General features: G+C 40.3%; 1 protein-coding gene across 1 annotated transcript in view; it reads right to left on the bottom strand.

The window, feature by feature from the left end:
• Positions 1-21,298, bottom strand: part of inpp4b (inositol polyphosphate-4-phosphatase type II B) — a 147,173-nt gene that overhangs the window by 77,578 nt on the left and 48,297 nt on the right. Inside the window, exon 5 of the mRNA XM_036212286.1 lies at positions 9,871-9,950. Coding sequence (XP_036068179.1) covers positions 9,871-9,950 — 80 coding nt within the window. The remainder of the gene's footprint in view (positions 1-9,870; positions 9,951-21,298) is intronic.

The following is a 21,298-nucleotide window of genomic DNA, read 5'->3' as shown; positions in this document are numbered from 1 at the left end:
AGTAACGCCGTTATACTTAAACGGCGTTAGTCCCAACACTGGGGAGGGGGAAATTACATTTGCTAAACTAAAAATTCTCTACTTGGAAAAATGATCAGACTTGACATTTTGTCTGCAATATTAAAAAATTTAAATTCTTGGTTATTGCATATAAGCGTAAATCATCTGTTTCTGTTGAGGAGAAAAGCAGCTTTGTGCTCTATGTTGATAACATGTTACGTGAAAAGTAACGCCGGGTTCACGCCACAAGCAGAAGCACTAGGCGGCGTGGAACAGAGGAGGTTTTCATTTGGCGCTCTTGTTAACCTAAAATATTGTGGTCGTCGCGCTGTGCAGAGATTGTTTCTGCGTCTGGTCTGTTTTTTGCACAAGCCGCAAACGATCCATGTCAATCCTAGCAGGAAGTTATGCCAAGACGTGAAAAAATTCGGTCAATTCTCAAAGTATAACCAAATTTTCACAATAAAATGCCACAATTGACAAATACGATCATGTTTCTGTATCTTAACAGACTGTAGAGATAAAAATACAGTAAAACACGAACAACACAGAGAGCAGTTGGCGAGAAGTCAAATTAATTTGTAGAAGCTGTAAATAACCACATCAGAGGCGCCCATGTTGACCGTTGAAAAACTTCACATCTGGTGTGAACTGGAGGTGAAGCGGACAGCGCGTGCACTCCAGGTGTGAACCCGGCGTTAGTATCAGCTGATTTGCAGTGATTGCATCAATGGTTGGAGATTTCAGAACTTTGTGCACCAAAACTACTCGCCACAAAATCAGCTTCTTCCCTGATAAAAAAAAAAAAAAGTACTGAACATGAACATGAGGATTGTTAAACCAGAATAACTTTTGTATTTATCCATATGTTTTTCTTCATATATATATATGTGTGTACCTTGCCTTGTTTGCATATGAGAGCATCAGACACTACTTAATTTCTTGTATCTGCACTGTACTTAGTCAATAAAGCTGATTCTGATCCTGATTTATGGTATGAGCATGTGTTATTTAGGTGTGGCCGGCAACATCTCGAAAGACTGTAAGCAAGAGATTCTTCCTTTATTTGGTTATTACATGTTTCAATGTCTGTAATAAGTATTAAACTAAATCCACACAAGTTTGAACTATTACTGAGAAGTGGAGTGCTTTTCTTTCCAGATGCATTTTACTTTTACTGTACTTTTTGTCTTAACACTACTTTTGATTGAGTACAGTTTTTGGACAACGTATCCCCCTCCAGTGATATCAAAGATAAAAAACTGTCCGCAAGATTATTTTAGTGCCTGGATGTCTCAGATTATGCAGAAAACCAGCCCGACTTACTTTCACAGGCGCTCAAAAGTGCAAAAATGAAGGAGATATACAGTATTTGCATTTCTTTCCAAACAACTCTGCTTCTTACAGTCCTGAAGTGTAGCTATGTGCATTGGCATTTTGCAGAAATAGCTGCTTCTTGTGCAGCAGCTGCCTATAGACGTGTACCTCTGCAACAGGAGTGCATGTGCCTCCCGTGTGCTTTGCTCCCGCTCACAAGTAAAGCAAATTTCTTTCCCAATAAACACTTTTTTTGAATAGATATTTCTGCACATGCACAACCAAAACATAGAGGGAAAAGTTATTGCTTCCAACAGTTTTCTCCATGTGCATGCTGCAGATAAAATATTTTTCTGCCTTTTTCTCACATCTTGCGGCCCTTAAGTATCCTTTTAAAATCCACCTTTAAAGCTTCACTTCACACATTACTGCTGTGCTGATAACATAAAAAAGCCACATTTAAAGACATTTACATGGTCAACTATTAATTTGCTAATTTAATTTACATTACTTTGAACATTCTTCTGGCTAAAACTGATAATCTCGTGGTTATGCAGGGAAATAAATTTGAGTGAGTGGTACTTTCACAGGGAAGTGGAATTACCCCACAGATTAGTGTAATTAGCTCCAGCGTGGGGGAAGCATGAAAATGTGTAAATGTTTCAATAGGGTTACAAAAAACTCTGTTTAGCTGTTCTGTTTCATAAAACTTAATTGTAAGGCAATAATGTTGCAATAATGCAGAAAATATTATTCTTGCAGACTAATAAGGACCCAGTCGGAAAAAGAAAACAAGTAGCTTTTCTCCTGGCCACAGCCACTCTCACTGCTCCTCTGTGGCTGAACTGGATCAAATAGTTGATCTCTACTCTTTCAGGTCACACTCAGATAAAATCAGTCACACAAGATATTGTGGAGGGGAGAGTCGACTGTCTGTGCTCAAGTATGGAAATTGGAGTAGAGCGATCGCTCGAAGTGTGGGACGCTAAAACAATATCAATGTGAGGGAACCTAAACTGTTCGTGGTGGAACAGTTAAGAAGGGTTTGGTCCAGTGAGAATGGATGAATAAGCCATGAAGCCATGCAGCAGAAGCACTGGCTTGTGATAATGAAGGCTTGTCATGGCAAAAATCTCTTATACTCCCAGACACACACAGACACAAGCATATAAATTCATATCAAATCAAATCTCACACCGAGCTGTGGAACTAGGTCATAGAGTGCCTCTACTGCTGAGTTTCAGCGATAACAACACGTGTAAAGCTGGAAAATACAGTGTTGGACCAAGAAAAAGACGGAACAAAATACAAAGACTGAGTTGGAGAAAAGAACCAAATGTGTTGAAGTTTTTTTTTTTTTGCAGAATATAAATTTTCTGTAATTATACAGTACACAGATTGAATTCTTAAGACACGACTCTCATGCTATATTCCCACCAGGCTTGGAAACGTGCGTTCAAGCAACCACTTCAATGAGAAGTTTATATATATGACCGTTTTGAGGTTCTGCATCCAAAACTCTTGCATTCACACATCTCTGTACTCATAATCTAAAGGCTAACTAAACAGGACAGTGTGAGGCTGACTCCACTCACAGACCAGATTTGAAAAATGCAAAAAAAAAAGAGGGGGCAGGCTGAGCCACAGAGGTGTGGTTTGGATCTGTGATTGACAGTGACAGTGAGGTTAGCTTGGTGTAATGCAGTATTCAATATGGAGAGTGATACAGAGGAAAGTGATGCCGATAGGTTGAGCATTTTTCTCCTCCACCTTCTCCTGAGGGAGCTGACCGTAGTGGGTCAGTGGTGTCTGAGTGGTAAAATGACGCTAGCATCATACGTAAATAAAGGCTAACATACTAAACAAACCATCCTAAGTGACATGTTTATTTCAAACCCATCACTAGGACGGAGTTTGCTGGATTCAATGCCAATTGCACTAAACCACTGTTGCTTAACTTCTAATTCCACTGGAAACTTGTGCAAGTCGATTTTTGACAACTGAAGGCAAAACACCTATGAACCATGCTAAAGCTAACACGATAACGACCGACCATTACGGAATCAAATATGGGCGGGGCTTTAATACTGGAGCTGCCGTGATGTGAAACTTCTGAAATGATGTGAGACTTACACCAGTTGACCAACCAAAAAAGGGAACTGCACTATCTCGTTTCAACCTGTAGGGGGCAGCAAACAGACGGTTTTAGACTATATTTTCAGGAATTAAACAAGTTTATTTTAAATTGTCAAAAATGTGGCAAGGACCAACAGATGGCACTTTTAAAGCCTCATTTATAAAGATCAACAGACAAAAAAAGTTGATTTAGTGTTTGGTTACCCTTTAAGCCAGTTTCTATTCTCTACATACAAAAGGCAAGGGTCATTGAACACACACTGAAGGTTAAAGGTTGAAGGTCTTGTAACTGTGACTACATGTGCTAGTATCAGGCAGTGACAGTCCTGTATGAACACCATTATGCGAAAAGTGCATTCACAAAAGTCTTCTTGAATGTGCACATGCCTGGTATATACATACCTTGAAAATTAAAAATGTAACCTACAGTTTTGTTGCTGCAACGTTTGAGCATGTGTGTGTGTCACTGCAGAATGACTGAGAACAAAATATCCACAGTGATCCTTTTTTAGATGAAAAAACCTACAGGTGGGTCCCACTGTGCTTTAGAAAACCAAGGAGCCGCTTGTTCAGAGTGGAATAACAAGCGATCTGTCAGATCAGCAGAGATCAAAGCATAATCGGTAAAAATATTTCTGGCAATGTATGCAGATGATTGTGGGGAGGTTTTATTTACTTCATTTTTCCCTTTTTATTGGCCACAGCATTTAAACCTCTGATGTTTGAAAGTTTAGGTGAAAATCACAATAGTAGAAAACATAACCATCAGAGTATTTTCCCACTACCGATTGAATATTTCCATTTGAGAATCATTAAATGTTTACATTTTTAAAACAATTTGCTGCTGTCATGCATGGAAAATAGTAATATTCCATTATTTCATTTAAATGTTTAGAAACAACACTGACTGACTGAACAGAGATTTGAATTACAGTATTTTTCTGAGTATTTGTCACGATATTTTTTCATACTTGGACCAGGCGTGCAACTTACAATATGTATGATTTTTTTTTTTAATAAATAGCAATAACCACCAGAGGGAAATTTAGGTGCGTTTCAATATTTTTTACTTACAGCGACAGAAGAAGTGTCACACTGTCCAATTCTACATACATACTGGGAATGTGATGCACACTCAAATGGGAAGAGGTTTGGTGCAAAATGTCAAAGAATTGCAAATCTTGTGAATCTTGCTCCAGTTTTTTCCCCTACAGCTCTTTTCCAATATAACTAACCTGGTGTCGAAGAATTCTAGCCAGTCACAATTATTAGTTTCGTATCAGTATCTGGACGCGATCTTCTGCTTCCCTGACCCTGCTTCGACTCCTGCTCCTTTGCTCATGTTTGACCTCTTCCTGCCTGACCCTGCTTTAGCTTTGTGAACATTTAGCTTTGTTGAATTCTGTCATCCAGTCTGTGCAAATAAACCTGCTGCCGGTGGAACCAACCGTCTGCCTGTTTGTGACAAAGTTCAACTGGTTTAACTTTTAATGTGCGTTCAATGGCCACTCATTTGTACGTAGTGCTCAAAAACTGACTTAAAAACTTGTGTAGTGATGCGGGAACACGAGTTTTGAACGCAGAAGCCCAAAATGGATGTAGCATTACACCAGGCTTTGAGGAATTGTTCCAAAGTGACACAGATGATGAAGAATTAAAATGATTTAGTGATTTAAAGTGATATAATGAGTTCAGTTGGCTTGTTAGTGTGTTCTTTATGCAATGGTTATCTTAATAATTGTTCATGTTGCACTAATATACTAGATTACCCCAATGTGTCATGAAGCTAAATAAGCATCAGTGTGTTAAGGTAATGAAGTGTGTATACATTCAGTCTGTTTTTGTTATTTATTCAATTATTATGATTTGCCTTTTTAAATTAAAAGTACAATTTTGCTCCCGTATTTTGTTAAATACATTTTTCCATAGGATTTTTCATCTTTATTACGCATTTTTTGGCTGCTGTGACTTATATTCGAGAGCGACTTATAGTCAGAAAAATACGGTAGACAGTTCCTAAAATAACAGAACAACAAGTACTTCCATTTAAAGTATTACCTGTAACAATAGTGTCTACAAATGAAACACAAAGGAGGAAGATTGAAGCAGGATTTCACAGCACACACTCAAAACTTTGAAGTGAAAAAAAGGCAGAAAAAAGATTCACCTGGTATGGTTTTTCAATCAGTTATTTGCTATGCAATCACCTGTGCAAAATCCCCTTTTGCAAACATATTCATCAAACGAAATGGGAGACAGTAGAAATCAACAAAATCAATGGCATTTGCTCTCTTTGTCTTAATCCTGCTCTGATCAGTGACAGCGGGGAGAAAGGCAATAAGGCCAAACTGCAGCTGGGTCTCTCCTCAGACTCCACTTACACAGATATTATCATTTCCTGCTGCTGGATGCCAGAATATATTGAGATTTGTCTTCAGAAGTGAAGCGCAAGAACTGGGAATCCAGGAGGGAAGAGTTTAAACAGAAAGTAGAGTAAATAAAGTTTGCACTTAAACTCACCATGGAATATTGAACAGAGACGTGTGAGTGAAGCCATTGCAGCATGAATACCTCGCTGTTTAACAGGTCTGCCCAAACCAACTGTCTGTGCTTTTCTTCTGGTAGAAAATACAATTTTCTCAGAAAAAAAAAATAGTTGTCTGAAGAATCGAAAAGAGTGGCATGAAAATTTAGTTTTAGATCAGTCTTTTTGTGCATTATTAAATCACACTTCTATTTTATTTTGAAGCCAGTGGATCAGAAAATACTGTTGCTTGGTGTAAAATTGAGTAGTAGACCGTGTGTGTGTAGTGAAAAATGGTGATTATCATTTCTGTAGCCTTTGGTGACTGCAAAACATACAATCACCCGACAGTGCTGTGAATCTGTCCCCAAACTGTCAGTATTCCTCACAAAAGTGACCCAAATCAAACTGGTGTTGTCTCGCAGGAAACAAAAACAATCTATGACAAAGATGCTAACAGGCCTTCCATGAAAGCAAGTGTGAGACCTGAGGGAGCAGCTGAAATGCAAAGAGCTCGCAGAAATGTAGAGGTTGAGCCCTGCAGCCCAGCAGACTTCACCGAAGGGTCAAAGTCGGAAGAAAGGATGCTCAGTGTGCTGCTGGCCAAACACCATTTTCCTCTCCGCACACACGGAGCAGGTATGTAAATCAAGAGCTTATGAGAAGAAGTTAGGCAAAGCCATATTGGTTTGGAGAGTCACTGAAGAGAATCAATCCTGGCCTCCTGGAGATAAAGAAGTACCGCACTCCGTCTGCTGAGTGAAGCAGCTCAAATTAACTGACTTTCTGCAGGAACTGCCTGAGTGGGGATTAGGGCATTGTATAAAAATGAAGCATCTGTTTGGGCAGAAAGAATTGCATTTCTGCCCATGTCAGTGCTGCAGCCTCTGCGCTGCTTGGCCAGCAGAACTAATTTGGACTGTGAGTCACAGACTCTTCCATAGGTCAAAAAGCCCAGAGTGAATCACACAGAGTCATGTAAAGCTGCTCATCATTGAAATGTTTGGTCCCCGAATGAGCCACCAAACAAACAGCATATCAAATCCAGACCATATCTTTGGTGCGTCGCTGTGTGTTATGCATGATTCACTGTCAGTGTAATTCATTCAAGCTCCAGTGACATACAGGAGACAGCTTGTCAAATGCAGGATAAATGTGTGTTTGCAGTATCTGTGCATGCAAATGTCTTCAAGAAGAACTCAAAGACATAAATGTAGCTATAAAATCTAGAAAAATTCAATATTCTGCTCACTCTTCAGCTTTAAAATGGATATTATATCCGTTTCATTTAAGTAATGTTGAGTACTGATGTTGAGAAAAACTGAGATTCTACAGTTGATTTATTTAAAAAATACTCCATTCAAACATAGTATCTTCATTTCCACATTCAAGGATAATTATGACAAAAAGCAGCTGACACTTTAAATGCAATATTTGACTTTTCAATTTGAAGACGCATTCTGATGAAATTTGAATTTGTGGTGATTTTAATAAGTTCTTGTGTCATTTTTCTCATGATGGGGGGGTATATAAAAAGAAATATAAAGATTAAAATAGCATTGCTGGGGATTTTTATATTCAATTCATGGCAATTCAGGCACAGACAAAAAAATCCTTGTATTTGTGAGAGAATATTTGCTGGCAGGTTACAAGCTCCTTGCTTTGCTCCCATCTGATGCATCCACTTCCAGACAAATAGATCCATGTACATTTTTTTTTTCATCCTCCCAGCTGGAATCTGGATCAAAACGTGTTAAGTTGGGGTTGTGAGGGGCTGTAGGCTAGCGGAACAGCTTGTAAAGAAAGGGATGATGGGAAATTAGTACAGCCTCACCCCTAAAGTTTGGCCCACAATTCAGAGGGGAAATTTCTGATGTGCCGCTCTGCAGAAACTATGTCCTAGAAAACGACACAGGTTTATTGATTTTAACTGAAAATGTCAGTTATACTAAAAAAAGACCAGTGGGATCACTTTAACCGTGGACAGAAATATGTTTGGAGTGTGACTTTAAGTTATTCTAATTTGCCTTTGTTTAGATATAGCAAATTATTCTAAGGATTAAAAAAAAAGAGTCTACATGGATAGATGTAGCACAATTACATGAGACATTTGAAATTATTTTCATAGTGAGCACTGTTCACAGTTTTAAATAAATAAAAAATTCTGTGTGTTCTGCACGCTTTGCTTTTTAGCTTAGAGCACAATTATGCAAGCGTGAACTCTCCACTTTCATTCATTCTCAAACATTAAATGCATAACATGTTATTTGATGGATCTCTCACTATGACCAAAAAAAAATCACGGAATACTGAATCTCCAATGCAAGTTTTTTTTTTTTTTTTGCATTTAAATAAAGCACAAGGAGCATTTTCTTTCCTTGTTCCCCCCTTCATTTCCTGCTTTTAAACCACTTTTGCTTTTTGCTTCCAGTATCCCCCCTGTGACTACAGATTAAAACCCATTCTGGTACCAAAATGACAAAAAAAAAAAAAAGATTGAGAATATCCAACAATTTCTGAAACAAAGTAATAATAAGAAGTGAAGAAATATTTTTTTCCTTCCACTTTTCAGATTTCTGCTCACAGCTTTCCAAAAGAATGTATCTGAGCAACAGTATTCATGTTTAGTATAATACTTTATAAAGACGGGATAATAACAGCCATTTCAGAGTACAGAAGCAATGAAACTTTGAACTTTAGAAAGCCCTTTTTCACTTATCACATGAAATGTGTCAGGGCTGCAAGTACTACAGCAGACCTTGATGTTGTTGTCAGGAAAAAAACAATATGACTTATGACAAAATGAGCTGCAGTATTCCAGTGCAGTGTGACGACAGAGGAATGCTTGGATCGCTTTTCAGCTTGGTGAGCTTAGTGAGAATGAACACAAAGAAACTTTCAAATAGGCAGGTGTCATTACTATTATGGCACATTACACAGCCAACTCCTGGACACAGTCATTGTCAGTTATTTGGAGTCACAGACAGGAAATAAAACTGATTTTTTAAAATGTAACCATATTAAATATATGTTTTCATGTTTAGTTTATGCTAAAATGCTGCTACACAATGAAAAATTGCTCTTTTTTTGTTTGTTTTGTTTGACATTCCAAGTTTTGCTCAGAATGCACATAAACCAGTTTGACGCTTGGATCAACAGAGAAGAATATGTATCATTGTCACACTTAACAGATTACAAAACAATATTGTGATTGCCAGCTGGGTGCAAGTATACAAGAACACATCCCTTGTCACTATGGCAACCTTTTCCGACTCCAACCTTTCAAATAAAGCCAGGTGTTAAGGTTTATTACCAGCACTTCAGAAAGGCACATTTTGCTATCTGACCATTAAATGACTCCCTGGATTAGTCAGAAACATCTTCATCTGATTCAAATGCAGCAAGCGACTTTAAAAAAAAAACATTTGTACACAAACACTTTACAATATTAGCTTCAGAGCACAAGGTCAGCTCCTCTTGTTCACATTTTAAATAATCTTGTGTGAGACACAAAATCCCACCAAATGTTCTTATTCAAGCCTCTACCTCACATGGGGACTTTTATTACTATAAAAGCAATTATTTTTTTGTGTTTTAGGGGAGACTAATGGATCTAAAGATTTCCAAGATACCTCATTTGTCGCAAACATCTTCAATCCAGTGCTGAAGATGTTCCAGAAAACATGTTTCGTTCTTCCATCTACGACAAAAAAAATGGAGCAGATCGCCACAATATCCCTGAAGCAAACCCAACTGCATGCTGCAGTATTCCTGTTGAAACAAGCGTTTTCCCATAGTTTAAGGCCACGTTTCAGCAGTCTTGTTCTTTGGAGTTTAAGGTCTAAATATAAATCCAACAGAAAACCACAGGTATGCCACGGATAAGCTCTTACCTGAGATTTAAGGTCAGTTGTTCATCTTTAGTCCTCAGCAGATCTCCAACTGAAAACGTGGCACTACCCAGCAAGCTGCCCTGTAGGGAGAGGAAGATGCCATGAAAACTATGCTTCAGGGTACTGGAAAAGTTATAAATAAAGCTGTTAAAGGAAGCGACACCATTCTCCTGTGAAGTGGGTTGTGTCGTTTTTGAAGAAATGTAAATCAAGTTGAGTATCAGTTGGATTACAAAAAAAAAAAATAAGTGTAAAATTCAAAGCTGTCCTGAACGCATAATCTTCCCGATGTGTGACAGTGTCTACTTTCTTACGTCTTTGACAACATGTGCTTCCTGCAGGCACGATATGAACAAGCGGCGTCAGCGCAGGAGAACTAGGTCATGGGGAGAGGAGTACGGGACAAGGCCATCAATAAAGCAATGAGGTGATCTACATTTGTGGGAAACCAACACCCCCATTCTCTCAAGGGTGAGCCCAGACTCATGCACATGAAAGCGTTGCACCTGCAAGAAACACTGCTGATGGCCTCCAGTGCCTTAAGGGCTTGTAATCATGCCAAGGACAACGAGTGCAACAAACAATGCTGGAAAGCCGCATTGGTGGATTTCATCATAAAAAGACTTCAATTGATTGTGAAGAACATAGAAGTTCAGCTCTTTCATCTTCCGAAATGAGATGCTTTTCATCAGACTCTCTAACCTGCTGCTAACAATTCATCGAATACCACAATGAAGACACGGAATAAAACTATTTCCCATTTACAGTCATCTTTGTCACGTTTCACTGCTGTCAGTCTTTTCCTGCTTCTGACGATGAAAACAGAACAATGCATTTATTTTGTCCACTGAATGCAAATGTAGGTGTTGTGCAGGATCACATCAAGATTGTATATTTTATTTTAAAAAGATGAGGTAACACACAGCTCATAACTTAGTCTGCGTTGCAGGATGTTTTTCCTGCACAGACAGACCGGCATGTGTGATTATTTTTGTTGACCCATACACTCACATTTGACTATAATCATATCTTAGAGAAGAAATAATTATGTGGCAAAATAATTCAATAAAATGGGAGAGGCAATTGGTTAAAACTAAATTAAATAGTAAAAAAAAAAATAATAATAATTCTTTCATGTTTTTTCATACAAAATGAATTAAATATACACAGTGCTGGTTAGGGCTGCACGGTGGCGCAGTGGTTAGCGCTCTTGCCTCACAGCGAGAAGGCCCCGGTTCGAATCCCGGCTAGGACCTTTCTGTGTGGAGTTTGCATGTTCTCCCCGTGCATGCGTGGGTTTTCACCGGGGACTCCGGCTTCCTCCCACCGTCCAAAAACATGCTTCATAGGTTCATTGGTGACTCTAAATTGCCCCTAGGTGTGAATGTGAGAGTGAATGGGTGTGATTGAGGCCCTGCGACAGACTGGCGACCTGTCCAGGGTGTACTCCGCCTTCGCCCATCAGTAGCCGGGATAGGCTCCGGCACCCCGCGACCCCGAAAGGGACAAAGCGGTCAAGAAGATGGATGGATGGACAGTGCTGGTTATGAAGATTCTATTTTTAACATCTTTCGAATGATTATCAATGAGTGTCAGCTGAGCGGCATCTGGAGAGTGTGCGCTGGGGTTGCTGGGAGATGTAATGTCTTCAGTATTCTGGAGACAGCTCCCACTGGTGACCAGAGGGGGCGACAGAGCTCTGACTCCTGACAGTGGTGAATTACTTTTTAAATTAGGGAATGAGACAAGTGATTTAATCACAGTTTCCTCCACTAGCTAAAGTAAAATTATTACTTAAAAGGAATTTACCCAACACTGCCTACACCAGTCGAAAATTGGTTTAAAATGAAATATTTCAATTATAATGGATATTAGGAAAATACCATTTGGTTTGAGACAGTAGGTTTATTTTCCTATAGCTTAAAATCAAAAAAGTATTATCACAGACAACATACTTGATCAATGTAAAAAAGATGTGACAAAACAGTGTGATACAATGTTCTAACAATGTTCAGTTTGTATTATTTTGATGTGGAAAAACAACAGTAGGCTGAAACTAAAATCTTACAAGAAAGACAAGAAATCTGGAAAACTTCTCCTCCACTGTTCAGTACCAGGTATTGGTCAATTGTATCGTTCAAAATGAACCAATATCGACTATGAATCTGATAGTCAACCACAAATTATGATATGAATTGATTTGTTGCTAAACTGACTCATCACACCCTTATTATTTTGTTAAAGGCTTTCAGCATTTGTCTTGGCTTTTGTGCATCTCTTGGGGCTCCTTTGTGACACAGCAGTCATATGAAAAGTGTCACATGAGCGACAAAGTTCCTAAAACGTAAAAACAGAGCTTTGACAGCCGGCCCTAAAGAAAGATCACCCTGCAGTGCCAACAGGAAACATTGGTTTTTAATCTGCCATCCCAGATATTCATATGCTGAGTAGAATATTCAATAGTGTTTATTAAAGCTATCAGCACAGCAGCAGCAGCTGCAGTCCTCGCAGAGGGAGAGCCTCTGACTGGGAGTAGTATTTCCCCTCATTTACCTCTCTTTTAGCCTCTTTAATTATTTCATCATTTGGCTACACTTTCACATGTCGCCTCCTCCCCTCTTCCAAATGCTGCACTGCCCCCCCGCGCACCACCTCTTTTAGATCTCGCCGCAGTCTCCTGTATCAGATTAAAAAAAGGGCAACCAGTACATTGCCCTTTCTCGAAGAAATTTCCTCATCTGCCTCGTCCTGCCCCTGCTCAAACGCCTTGAAGATATCGGCAAAATGTTGCGACAAAATGTTCTGTCTTGTATAAATCAAGATGAAAACCACAGAAAGAAAGCAAAGGATGCAGACCACAACATACGGTGCATGACTAGAAACAATCTTTCAACCTGTCCTCAAAGGCTTAAAAAGCTCAAATTTTCTAAAGCACACAAACCCTACATTAAGTTACAAGTTCTTGCAGCAGAGAGAAATGTCCTCATGAATTAAACAGGGGCTGAATGCCCAGCAGGCGCCGCTTAATATGCACAACGTCAGATTCTTCAGAGCTGACGTATGACAGCCAGTTTGTCCTGATAACCCAGAGCAGAAGGCTCAGAGGCCATTACAGTCCGTGAAGGAGCATTATGCCGCTTTGTAGCCATTACTTTAAAGCAAGGACGGAAAGTCTGGTAAATGGTCTCAGAAATTCATTTCTTAGCATCTTTTTATGGACCCTCACGATGAAGGCTTTAAAAGTAATGAAGCTCTAGAGACCACGCTTGTGTGGGATCAAAGTAGCAATACTGGAGAAAATGAGGGGAAGATGGTGGCGAGAGGAAGAGAAGGAGCGGGAAAAAGGAAGACAAATGATGCTCTTCTAGGATCACGAAGGATTCATTATGATGGTCTCCCTCTGTTCCAGCCTTATACTCACTTCCTCTTTTTTAATCACTCTGTCTTCACCACTATTCTCTTGACTTCTTCAATAAGTCGTGCTGCTTGTGAGCCACAAAACAAACTTTTGATCTCCGTCCCTTCTCCTTGTTTCTCCAAAGTAAAAGTTTTGACTAATGTGTGCACAGACGAGCACACACAAAAGATCAAAAGTATTTAAAAAATGACAAATATTAATGAAGGCGCATGCAAAGCTGAAAGACAGCAGTCGAAGTTTTGTGGACTATGGGGATCTGTGGTGTCTGCTCATCTCTTGGCAGAGGTAAACGGTCCAACTCAGCCTGTGGAGCTATTGATTTTCTCCAGCCAGAGGTGACTGAGTGACACACACTGACACTCTCTCAATCATTCCCTTTCTTCTTATCTGTCACCTGAACGGGAGGACCTTCACACGCCGTTCCACTTCAAAGAAACAGCCAGCATGGCATCTTGTGTAGAATCAACATCTACGTTCCTCACGGATCTTTACCGCAGAGGTCAGTCGCGTCTACATGATTGCACTTCCCGCTCCCCGCAAACATGGCTCTACAAATTGGCCTAATTAAGTCATCAAAGATGTCATGTCGTGCAGCCAGGAACAAATTATGCCTATAATGAGTAGAAAATTAGAAACGGTGACATGAACACAAAATGTGCGTGGCTTGTTGCACACACACAAAACACACGAAGAAGTCCACTTACAGTTACGTCTCGGGATCCAAGCCAGCAAAAACAGCAGCAACAGAGTTGAGAGGAGACACTGACAGAAAATAAAAGCGAGGCTGAAATGCATGAAACAGAGAAGAAGTGATGTTATGTCTTCCTTGGTCCTCCTAATGAGCTCCAGGATGGTCCTCTCACATCCCTTCCCTCAGACTCCAGTTCACGGCTCTCCATATGCATGTCTAATTTGCTCTGTAAGGAGCAGCGTGCGCACTGGCTGATTCATGCATCGCAAGTGCACAAGTACACAGACGCACGCATAGAAATGTACACACTGCAGCCCTTAGCTGTGGCTGAAAAGTGGTTGGGGTGAGCTGCTGCTGCTGCTCCTGCTGCTGCTGTTGTTGCTGTGGCTGGCGTGACGACAAGCGAGAAAGAGAGGAGGAAGAGGAGGGAGTCACAAGTGAGGAGGAAGGAAGCAGACAAATGCAGGGAGGTGGGGAGGGGTTGTGTGTGGGGGGTGGGGGGCACAACACAGAAAAGGAACAGGCAGAAAGGAAGGAAGACAGACAATTAATGGGTACAGAACCAAGATAGCAACAAAGAAAAGAGGAGTGAGGGGTATAAACATGCAAAGATGTGTCTGCAGCCTGTGACTCAGATAGCTGACAGGAAAAAGAAACTCTCCGCATGGTCACTCGAGTTAACAAGAAATTCGACCGCATGCTGCAAAACTGCGCATGTAGGCGTGTGTTTGTACACAGATAAATACTTCAAAAGAGGCAATAGCACACTTGAGGATCACACAAGCTGCTTCGTGAGACACCTGCCCTTCAATTGAAATGAGATATTCACGCAGCTGTTACAGGGAGCCGGCAAACAGGCACAAAAATAAATAAAAAAATGGGAGAAGCACAGATACATGGCAAACCTTTACAAAACCACCACAGCTGAGCCTTCACTACTCTTAAACCGAGGATTAAGCAGGGTTTCATTGACTCATGCTGCCACATAGGGGTGAGTATTTCTGGCAGAACAAAAGATCTGTCTCATCCAGCCCTTATCACCCTGTGCAGTCACACAACCCAACACAAAGAGAAAGACCTGCTTCAGCTCACACGCATACTGTCGCCAAGACACTTAACACGTGGAAGCTCACAGATCAAATCAACCAGCTCTGGGGTGACAGTAGTGACAAGTTAACATTTCTTAATAAAGGAGGTTACATTAGGAAGAAAGGACTTGTGGCTTTATTAGGATGATTGATGACCTGGGTGTCAAGTGGCCGTCATGAGCCAAAAAAAATTACCCAAGATCTCTCCCCACTGTGCAGAGGGATTCATGTCGTCTGTGATGTTGCCAGTTTCACATCCAATTTTTAAGCAGCTGCTCCTTTTTTGTGTGTTTTGACGAGTACAGATGTGTTTTGTCTCCGTCCTCCCCAGCCAACACCCTGAATTTGAGCTTACAGATAGGAATTAGTACCCGTCTGGAGTAGGACAGATGTTTTGCATGCACGGAGAATCCCAGATCAAAGCTCCTTCAAAGTTTGAACCAAGAACACTGGTTTCAGGCAGATTTAATACTTTGAAGTGCAAGATTTTTTGACATATTTTGGAAAATTTAAATTTCAAGTTCCTGAAAAGAGCACAGAGACCAGAGGGGATTGGTCTCACATTCAACACGGAGAGCACAAACTGCTTAGTGCAGTCAGAGTGTGAGAGGCTTCTGGCTGTCAGATGAAAAGAACGAAGACAGCGCTCTTTTATTGCCACTTAAAGCATCATTTAAGCAGCCCTCCTAGCAAAACACATTTACCGCTCCATGTTCAGTTCACGTCTTTCATTGACCCTACATGAATCTCTCAGCAGAGGGTGTGCTAGTCTGTGTAAACCTGAAAGAACAAATGTTGCTGGTAACTGAAGCAACAAGGGTTGTCAGATAACCAGTCACCCCAAACAAGAGTAAAGGCTGTATATTTCCCTGGTGAACTGATGCTCTTCGTCTTGAATGTCTGTCCACGACACTCTCTTTGATTTCATTTCATGGTTCTTTACTTTGATATCAATCCCCTTTTGATGGAAGAGAAATAACTCCAGGTGAACCAAAGATCAGTGGTCTTTACTCTACAAATTAATGAATTTGCTGTGGTGCAACCTAACCTGTTAAGAAACATCTGCAGAGTCGTCTTTATTGAGACTGCATTCACGACAGGCTCAGAAACCTATGATTAAGAGGCCACTTCTTATGAAAAGTCTTTGTAAATATATTCAAAACTTTACACGAATTTTCAAGTCATGCAGACATTGAACTCTCTTTGAAAGTTGAACCATAGTTGAACTGACCAATCAAGGACCTGGATTTGGTAGTGATATATGGTAAGCGTCCTTTTCAATTCACAGAAGTGCCAACAGTTTGAAAATTGATCATAGAGGCCTGGCCAGAATTATACAACTCCAAAATTTTGTGATTAATGCTTCATTCATTTATGTTACTTATTTATACTTTTCATATTTAATTGTTTTAGCTATTGTTTTTATTGTTTTTTGAGCTTTTAATGAACGGTAATAAAACTTAAAACTTAAACTCATTTATGCAAGGGTTTGAAATCCGCCTTTGAGTGACCACTTTTAATAAAAAGTCTATATAAACAATCATGTATGGACGTTATGGGCATCTGGATTCAAACTCTTGCATTCCCACATTGCTATGCAACTTTTTGAATCCATTTTTATGCTATTTGTACAAACTGAGCAGTGATTTGGTTTTGACATATGGGTAGAGTTCTTCCACAGAAGCAGCAACCATTTGAAAATTGATCATGGAGGATAAATTAATAATTGGCGTTTGTAGAAATATATGACAAGTCTTTCATATATTGGAATGGAGCTGTGAAAGAAAAAGCTTGGGGCAAGATTTTCACAGTTTTAACATTTCGCAACAAGACTTTTGCAACTGTAGGTTCAACAGTCCAGTGTGAACACCGCAAAAAGAGCATTCAAGAACCCATGTTCTGCACCTTCTTAAACACATACCCAGCATTACAGCAACTCTTGCTTTGTCAGTTCTCCTAATCCTTAACAACATCCAGACATGTTCCCCAAATTTAAATTTCCACTTCTAGTCTGGTTTTAATCCCTAGGAGGCAATTAAAAAGATTTTTGTCCCACAATCCAACAGGTGTGTCCACTGTCTTTGCACAACATTTGCACATAAATGTTCAATTGGACACTCTAAATTTCACAAATATGTTCCTTACATGATTTGATGTGAGCCCTTGTGAAACACATGGTCAAGGTAAATTTGAACACGCGTGACATTTCAATTGCAGCACTCCCACAACAAACAACAAAACTGGCGACCAGCTAAAAGCATACACGAGGAAAAGTGGATTTCAGAAAAGAGCCGTGAAAAGGAAGACAAAAGCAAAGGGCAAAGCTGGGGCCTGTCAAGACAACTTTGAGAAATTTTGAGTGGCAGCAGATAAGACAAGAGGGACAACAGGAAAGGCTGCAGACTGAATGTAACCTTAAAAATTCAAAGCATTCTCATATGCACGGACCACTTTGACTATCCTGCACTGAGCTCCTTCCTGCCTTGTTTTTGTCTTTGCAAACACCTAATGTTCTGCAGAACTTATGCGACCTACATAGCATGCTGGATTTCGTTTGTATGTGAGAAAAGGTTTAGAAACTGCTCTCCAGGCAGCTTCTTCTTTGAGCAGGTGGGGTCATGTTCAACATAATCTCATATTCTGTTATTAAATTATGAATCTAAACTAAACTTAACTTATACAATCAATACATGAGCAATTTCAGCAGCCAGAGGGTTTTATGTTACTTGCATATACAAATGTGTGTATATGTGTGGGTGTGTGGGGGGAAGGGGAAGGTGATGATGCAGTTGTGTAACACGTAGTTTATCAATGCTGATTTGAACTTAGAAATCACTTTTAATCGTGTTTATTTATGGTGATTTTTTTTGTTTCTTGCCTTAGGCCTAAATCCTTATTATCATTATTATGACCATGTTGTTTTAATTTTTTCTGAAATAGGTTTCAACTTTTGAAAGTTGAGCAATTGCCAAATGTGTCAAAGGAAACACTTAGTAAGCATGAAACTGAAAGAAGAGCAATAATCGCCTTTAAAGTTTGGCTCTTTAGAAAAATTTTTTTTTTCTGCAATAGTTACAATAAAAAATTTTAGCAACAAAACATGCATGGCAATATTAAATAAAGGAACATGGCTAAAAAAAAGACAAAAAACATCTTTATAGAATTTTCTAGAATTTTGCTGAACTCAAACATCAATGTGATGCAAAGATTTCCACTGTCTCATTTTATTTTAAATATTTAATGTAGATTACATTTTTACTTTAGATTCGTTGGAGATTTTTCTACTTGCTAAATTCAGTAGCTTATATATGCAATTTTATTGGAATCTGAAACCTTTTTTCAAACCAAACATTACATTATGGTTTATGTAAGACAAAAAAAAAAATCAGTACAAGTCACAAAGTATGCGGACTTCTTGAACAAAAGTCTCAACATTTTACTTTTTTACCTGTTTGTTGTTTTTGAGTTTTATTTTTTTACAGTAAAAATAACTCTTATTACCCATTAGCGACAAAATCCACTTTTTAAAACTGTTTTCCTCTTAAACACTAAGAACGAAGGCTTTACTCTTCAATTTAAAAAAGTAAAAGACTCACTGAAAAAGAAAACTGGCTTTCTCCACCGGGGGGAGGTCCTTTAACAGCTCTGTCACATGTAGTCACTGAGAAAGATCCACTGAGTCATGAGCAATGAGCGCTGTGCAGTATCGGCCACGCTCATATCACTTTCCTGCACCAAACGACTCGTTTCCCAAAGACCTGCGATTCTGTGGCCCAGCAGAGGCAAAAAATAGCAACAAAACAGCAGTCAAACTTGCACTCAAACACATTTTTCAGCTTGTCAATGCTTGCCCAAACAAGAATCCCTTTCTAACTTCTCCATTTGGGCCTCACAACTTGCGCCCTCTGTTGCTGCTCTGGCATACTTCATCTCTTTATGTGGTCTCCGCTGCTCTGCCAGGTAAAAGCAGATCAAGGCTTTTTGCTTGTAAGTGAGAGGGCTAAAAAAGTGATTCAAAAACTGATAAAAAAATGTACCTAAGTACCATTAAATGGAAATCCAGATTGCCATCAAGTTGCAGTCAGCCTCTGGTACGGTTTTCTCCACATCCTCTGCTTTGCTCCATAAATTTTAATAGCAAAGCCCATGCCAAACTCTGTGATAAAAATCAAGGCTTCCTTCACTCACGTCACTAAGCTTGATTTGATGGCAGGTCCAAAGATTGCACTGCTGCAAATGCAAACCCATTTGTGAAGCCACTTCAATATTTTTCTTGTTCCTTTTTCTATATGATGGACACATACCACCATAAACTTAGCACATCGAATGCTTGACTGTCAGCAGCTGCTATTATGTAGACCTACGTGGAAGACTGGGGACAGACTGTGCTTGAAAAGGTCCATGAACGCAGCAATGACAGATAATTCAGATAAAGTGGGTGATTTGAGTGGAATAGGGTAGACTGTAGTGTTTTATTTGTTTTATACTATCAGAGTTTGAAATTCCGGATACCCCCTGAACAGGCCACCTCATTGCTGCCTGATTGGGGACAGGTCTGCAGTGTGGGGGCGTGCCCAATGGGAGACTTTATAAGGAACACTGGAATATATGAACAGGTGAGGAAAGGGGAGTGAAGTAGGGGGCCCTGGTGGAGCATAAGTGAGTGAAGCCAGCGCCGGGCCCTGGAGGAACACGGCTGGGGAAGCCTGCGTTGGACCCTGGAGCTGCATGGCTAGAGAAGCCAGCACTGGGCCCTGGAGAAGCGTGGTGGGAGAAGCCAGCGCCGGATCCAGGTGGAGCATGGCGAGAAAAGGAAGCATCAAGCTCTGGTTGGGGAAGCTCGTGTTGGGCTCTAGTGGAGCATGGCGAGAGAAGCCAGTGACGGGTCTTGAAGGAGTGTGCCAAGAGAAGCCAGTGCCGGGCCCTGAAGGACTGTGGCGAGAGAAGCCAGCACCGGGCCCTGGAGAAGTGTAGTGGGAGAAGCAAGCCCCAGGCCGACAGTGAAAGAGCCCCGTCGGATGACTGCCCACTGAGTAGAGCAACTCGGGGTGAGGAGATGCCCAAACCAGAAGCGCGGTTGAGCCAGGAGTCAGACAGTAGGAGGAAGCAACGTTGGAACGTATGGTCAGTACTGTTTTGGGTCTTTTTTTACAACGGAAACCCTCAACATACCGGACCGAACCGTACCATACCACTCAGTAAAAAGGAGGTTTGATATACTGTATATGCCCCCAGTTGCTCATGTGGCTTCATTGTCATTTCATTTTTATTTTATTCCTCTTTCATGTGCTACCATATCCATAATAACCAAGAGTCATCCTTTCATAATAAAACAAAACAGCGTGACGAATGACTGAAAAGGGAGCATGACGAGGACCAGGTCGTCAGTTCAGGGCAGTGAACCCATCTTATTGTCCTAAAATACCTTAAAGGATCAGCTTCACCAAACCTACGTTTTGAGTGGTCAGTGTCCATGTTCCTGCTCCTGCCAACAAGGTAATTTACGGCTTTGTTTTTCAGTGGAAAAGAACTAATTAGGTCCTTGAAACTGCTCCTGGTCAGAAGCTCGATGTGGGTTGATGTAACAATGCATTCATCAGTTTGTTAATAGGAAGGCATAACAGTATAACACAATATAAAACCATTAAAAACCTTCATGTAACATAGTATAAACGTATTTTAAAAAAAGCCTTCATTTTGTGTAAACCTGACAGTGATCTCTTTTTATCAGTCTAAAACAGTGAAGTCAACAACCTGCATGTGGTGTTCTTCTGGTCGTTGCATTATTGTAGCGCTTTAGTTGTCGGCCATGATTTGCTCAGCACCTGTAATAGTGTCATTGAACAATAGACAGGGTTTTTGTTCCCCAATTTCCTTTTCTCGTGTATACCTGGGGACAAAAGTATAGGAATATGCAGATTACACCTCTTTCCCTCTTATGTCACATCAAGGAGCTGCTAACTCACCTCAAGGCTACAGCATCCCGCCTCTCACGCTTTCTTTCACACACACTTGCTTGCGCACAATAATGGTGCTATAATATGCTAGCTCATGCCTGAAGTGGCTGATCGCTCTCTTCTTTAGAGAGCGGGGCTATAGGGGTTGTAAAAGTAAACAGCTCGGATCAAACCAACTCTTAGCTCCCTTTGAAGAGACGGAGACAATTACAGAGATCAGTGGTGCAGCCCAGAGGTGGTTAACAGCCAAGTCAGGCAGGAAGACAGACAATGA

The sequence above is a fragment of the Oryzias melastigma genome, linkage group LG1, assembly GCF_002922805.2.
Source record: "Oryzias melastigma strain HK-1 linkage group LG1, ASM292280v2, whole genome shotgun sequence".
Lineage (NCBI taxonomy): Eukaryota > Metazoa > Chordata > Actinopteri > Beloniformes > Adrianichthyidae > Oryzias > Oryzias melastigma.
Note: the sequence above shows the minus strand (reverse complement) of the source record. Positions and strands in the feature narration are given on the sequence as shown.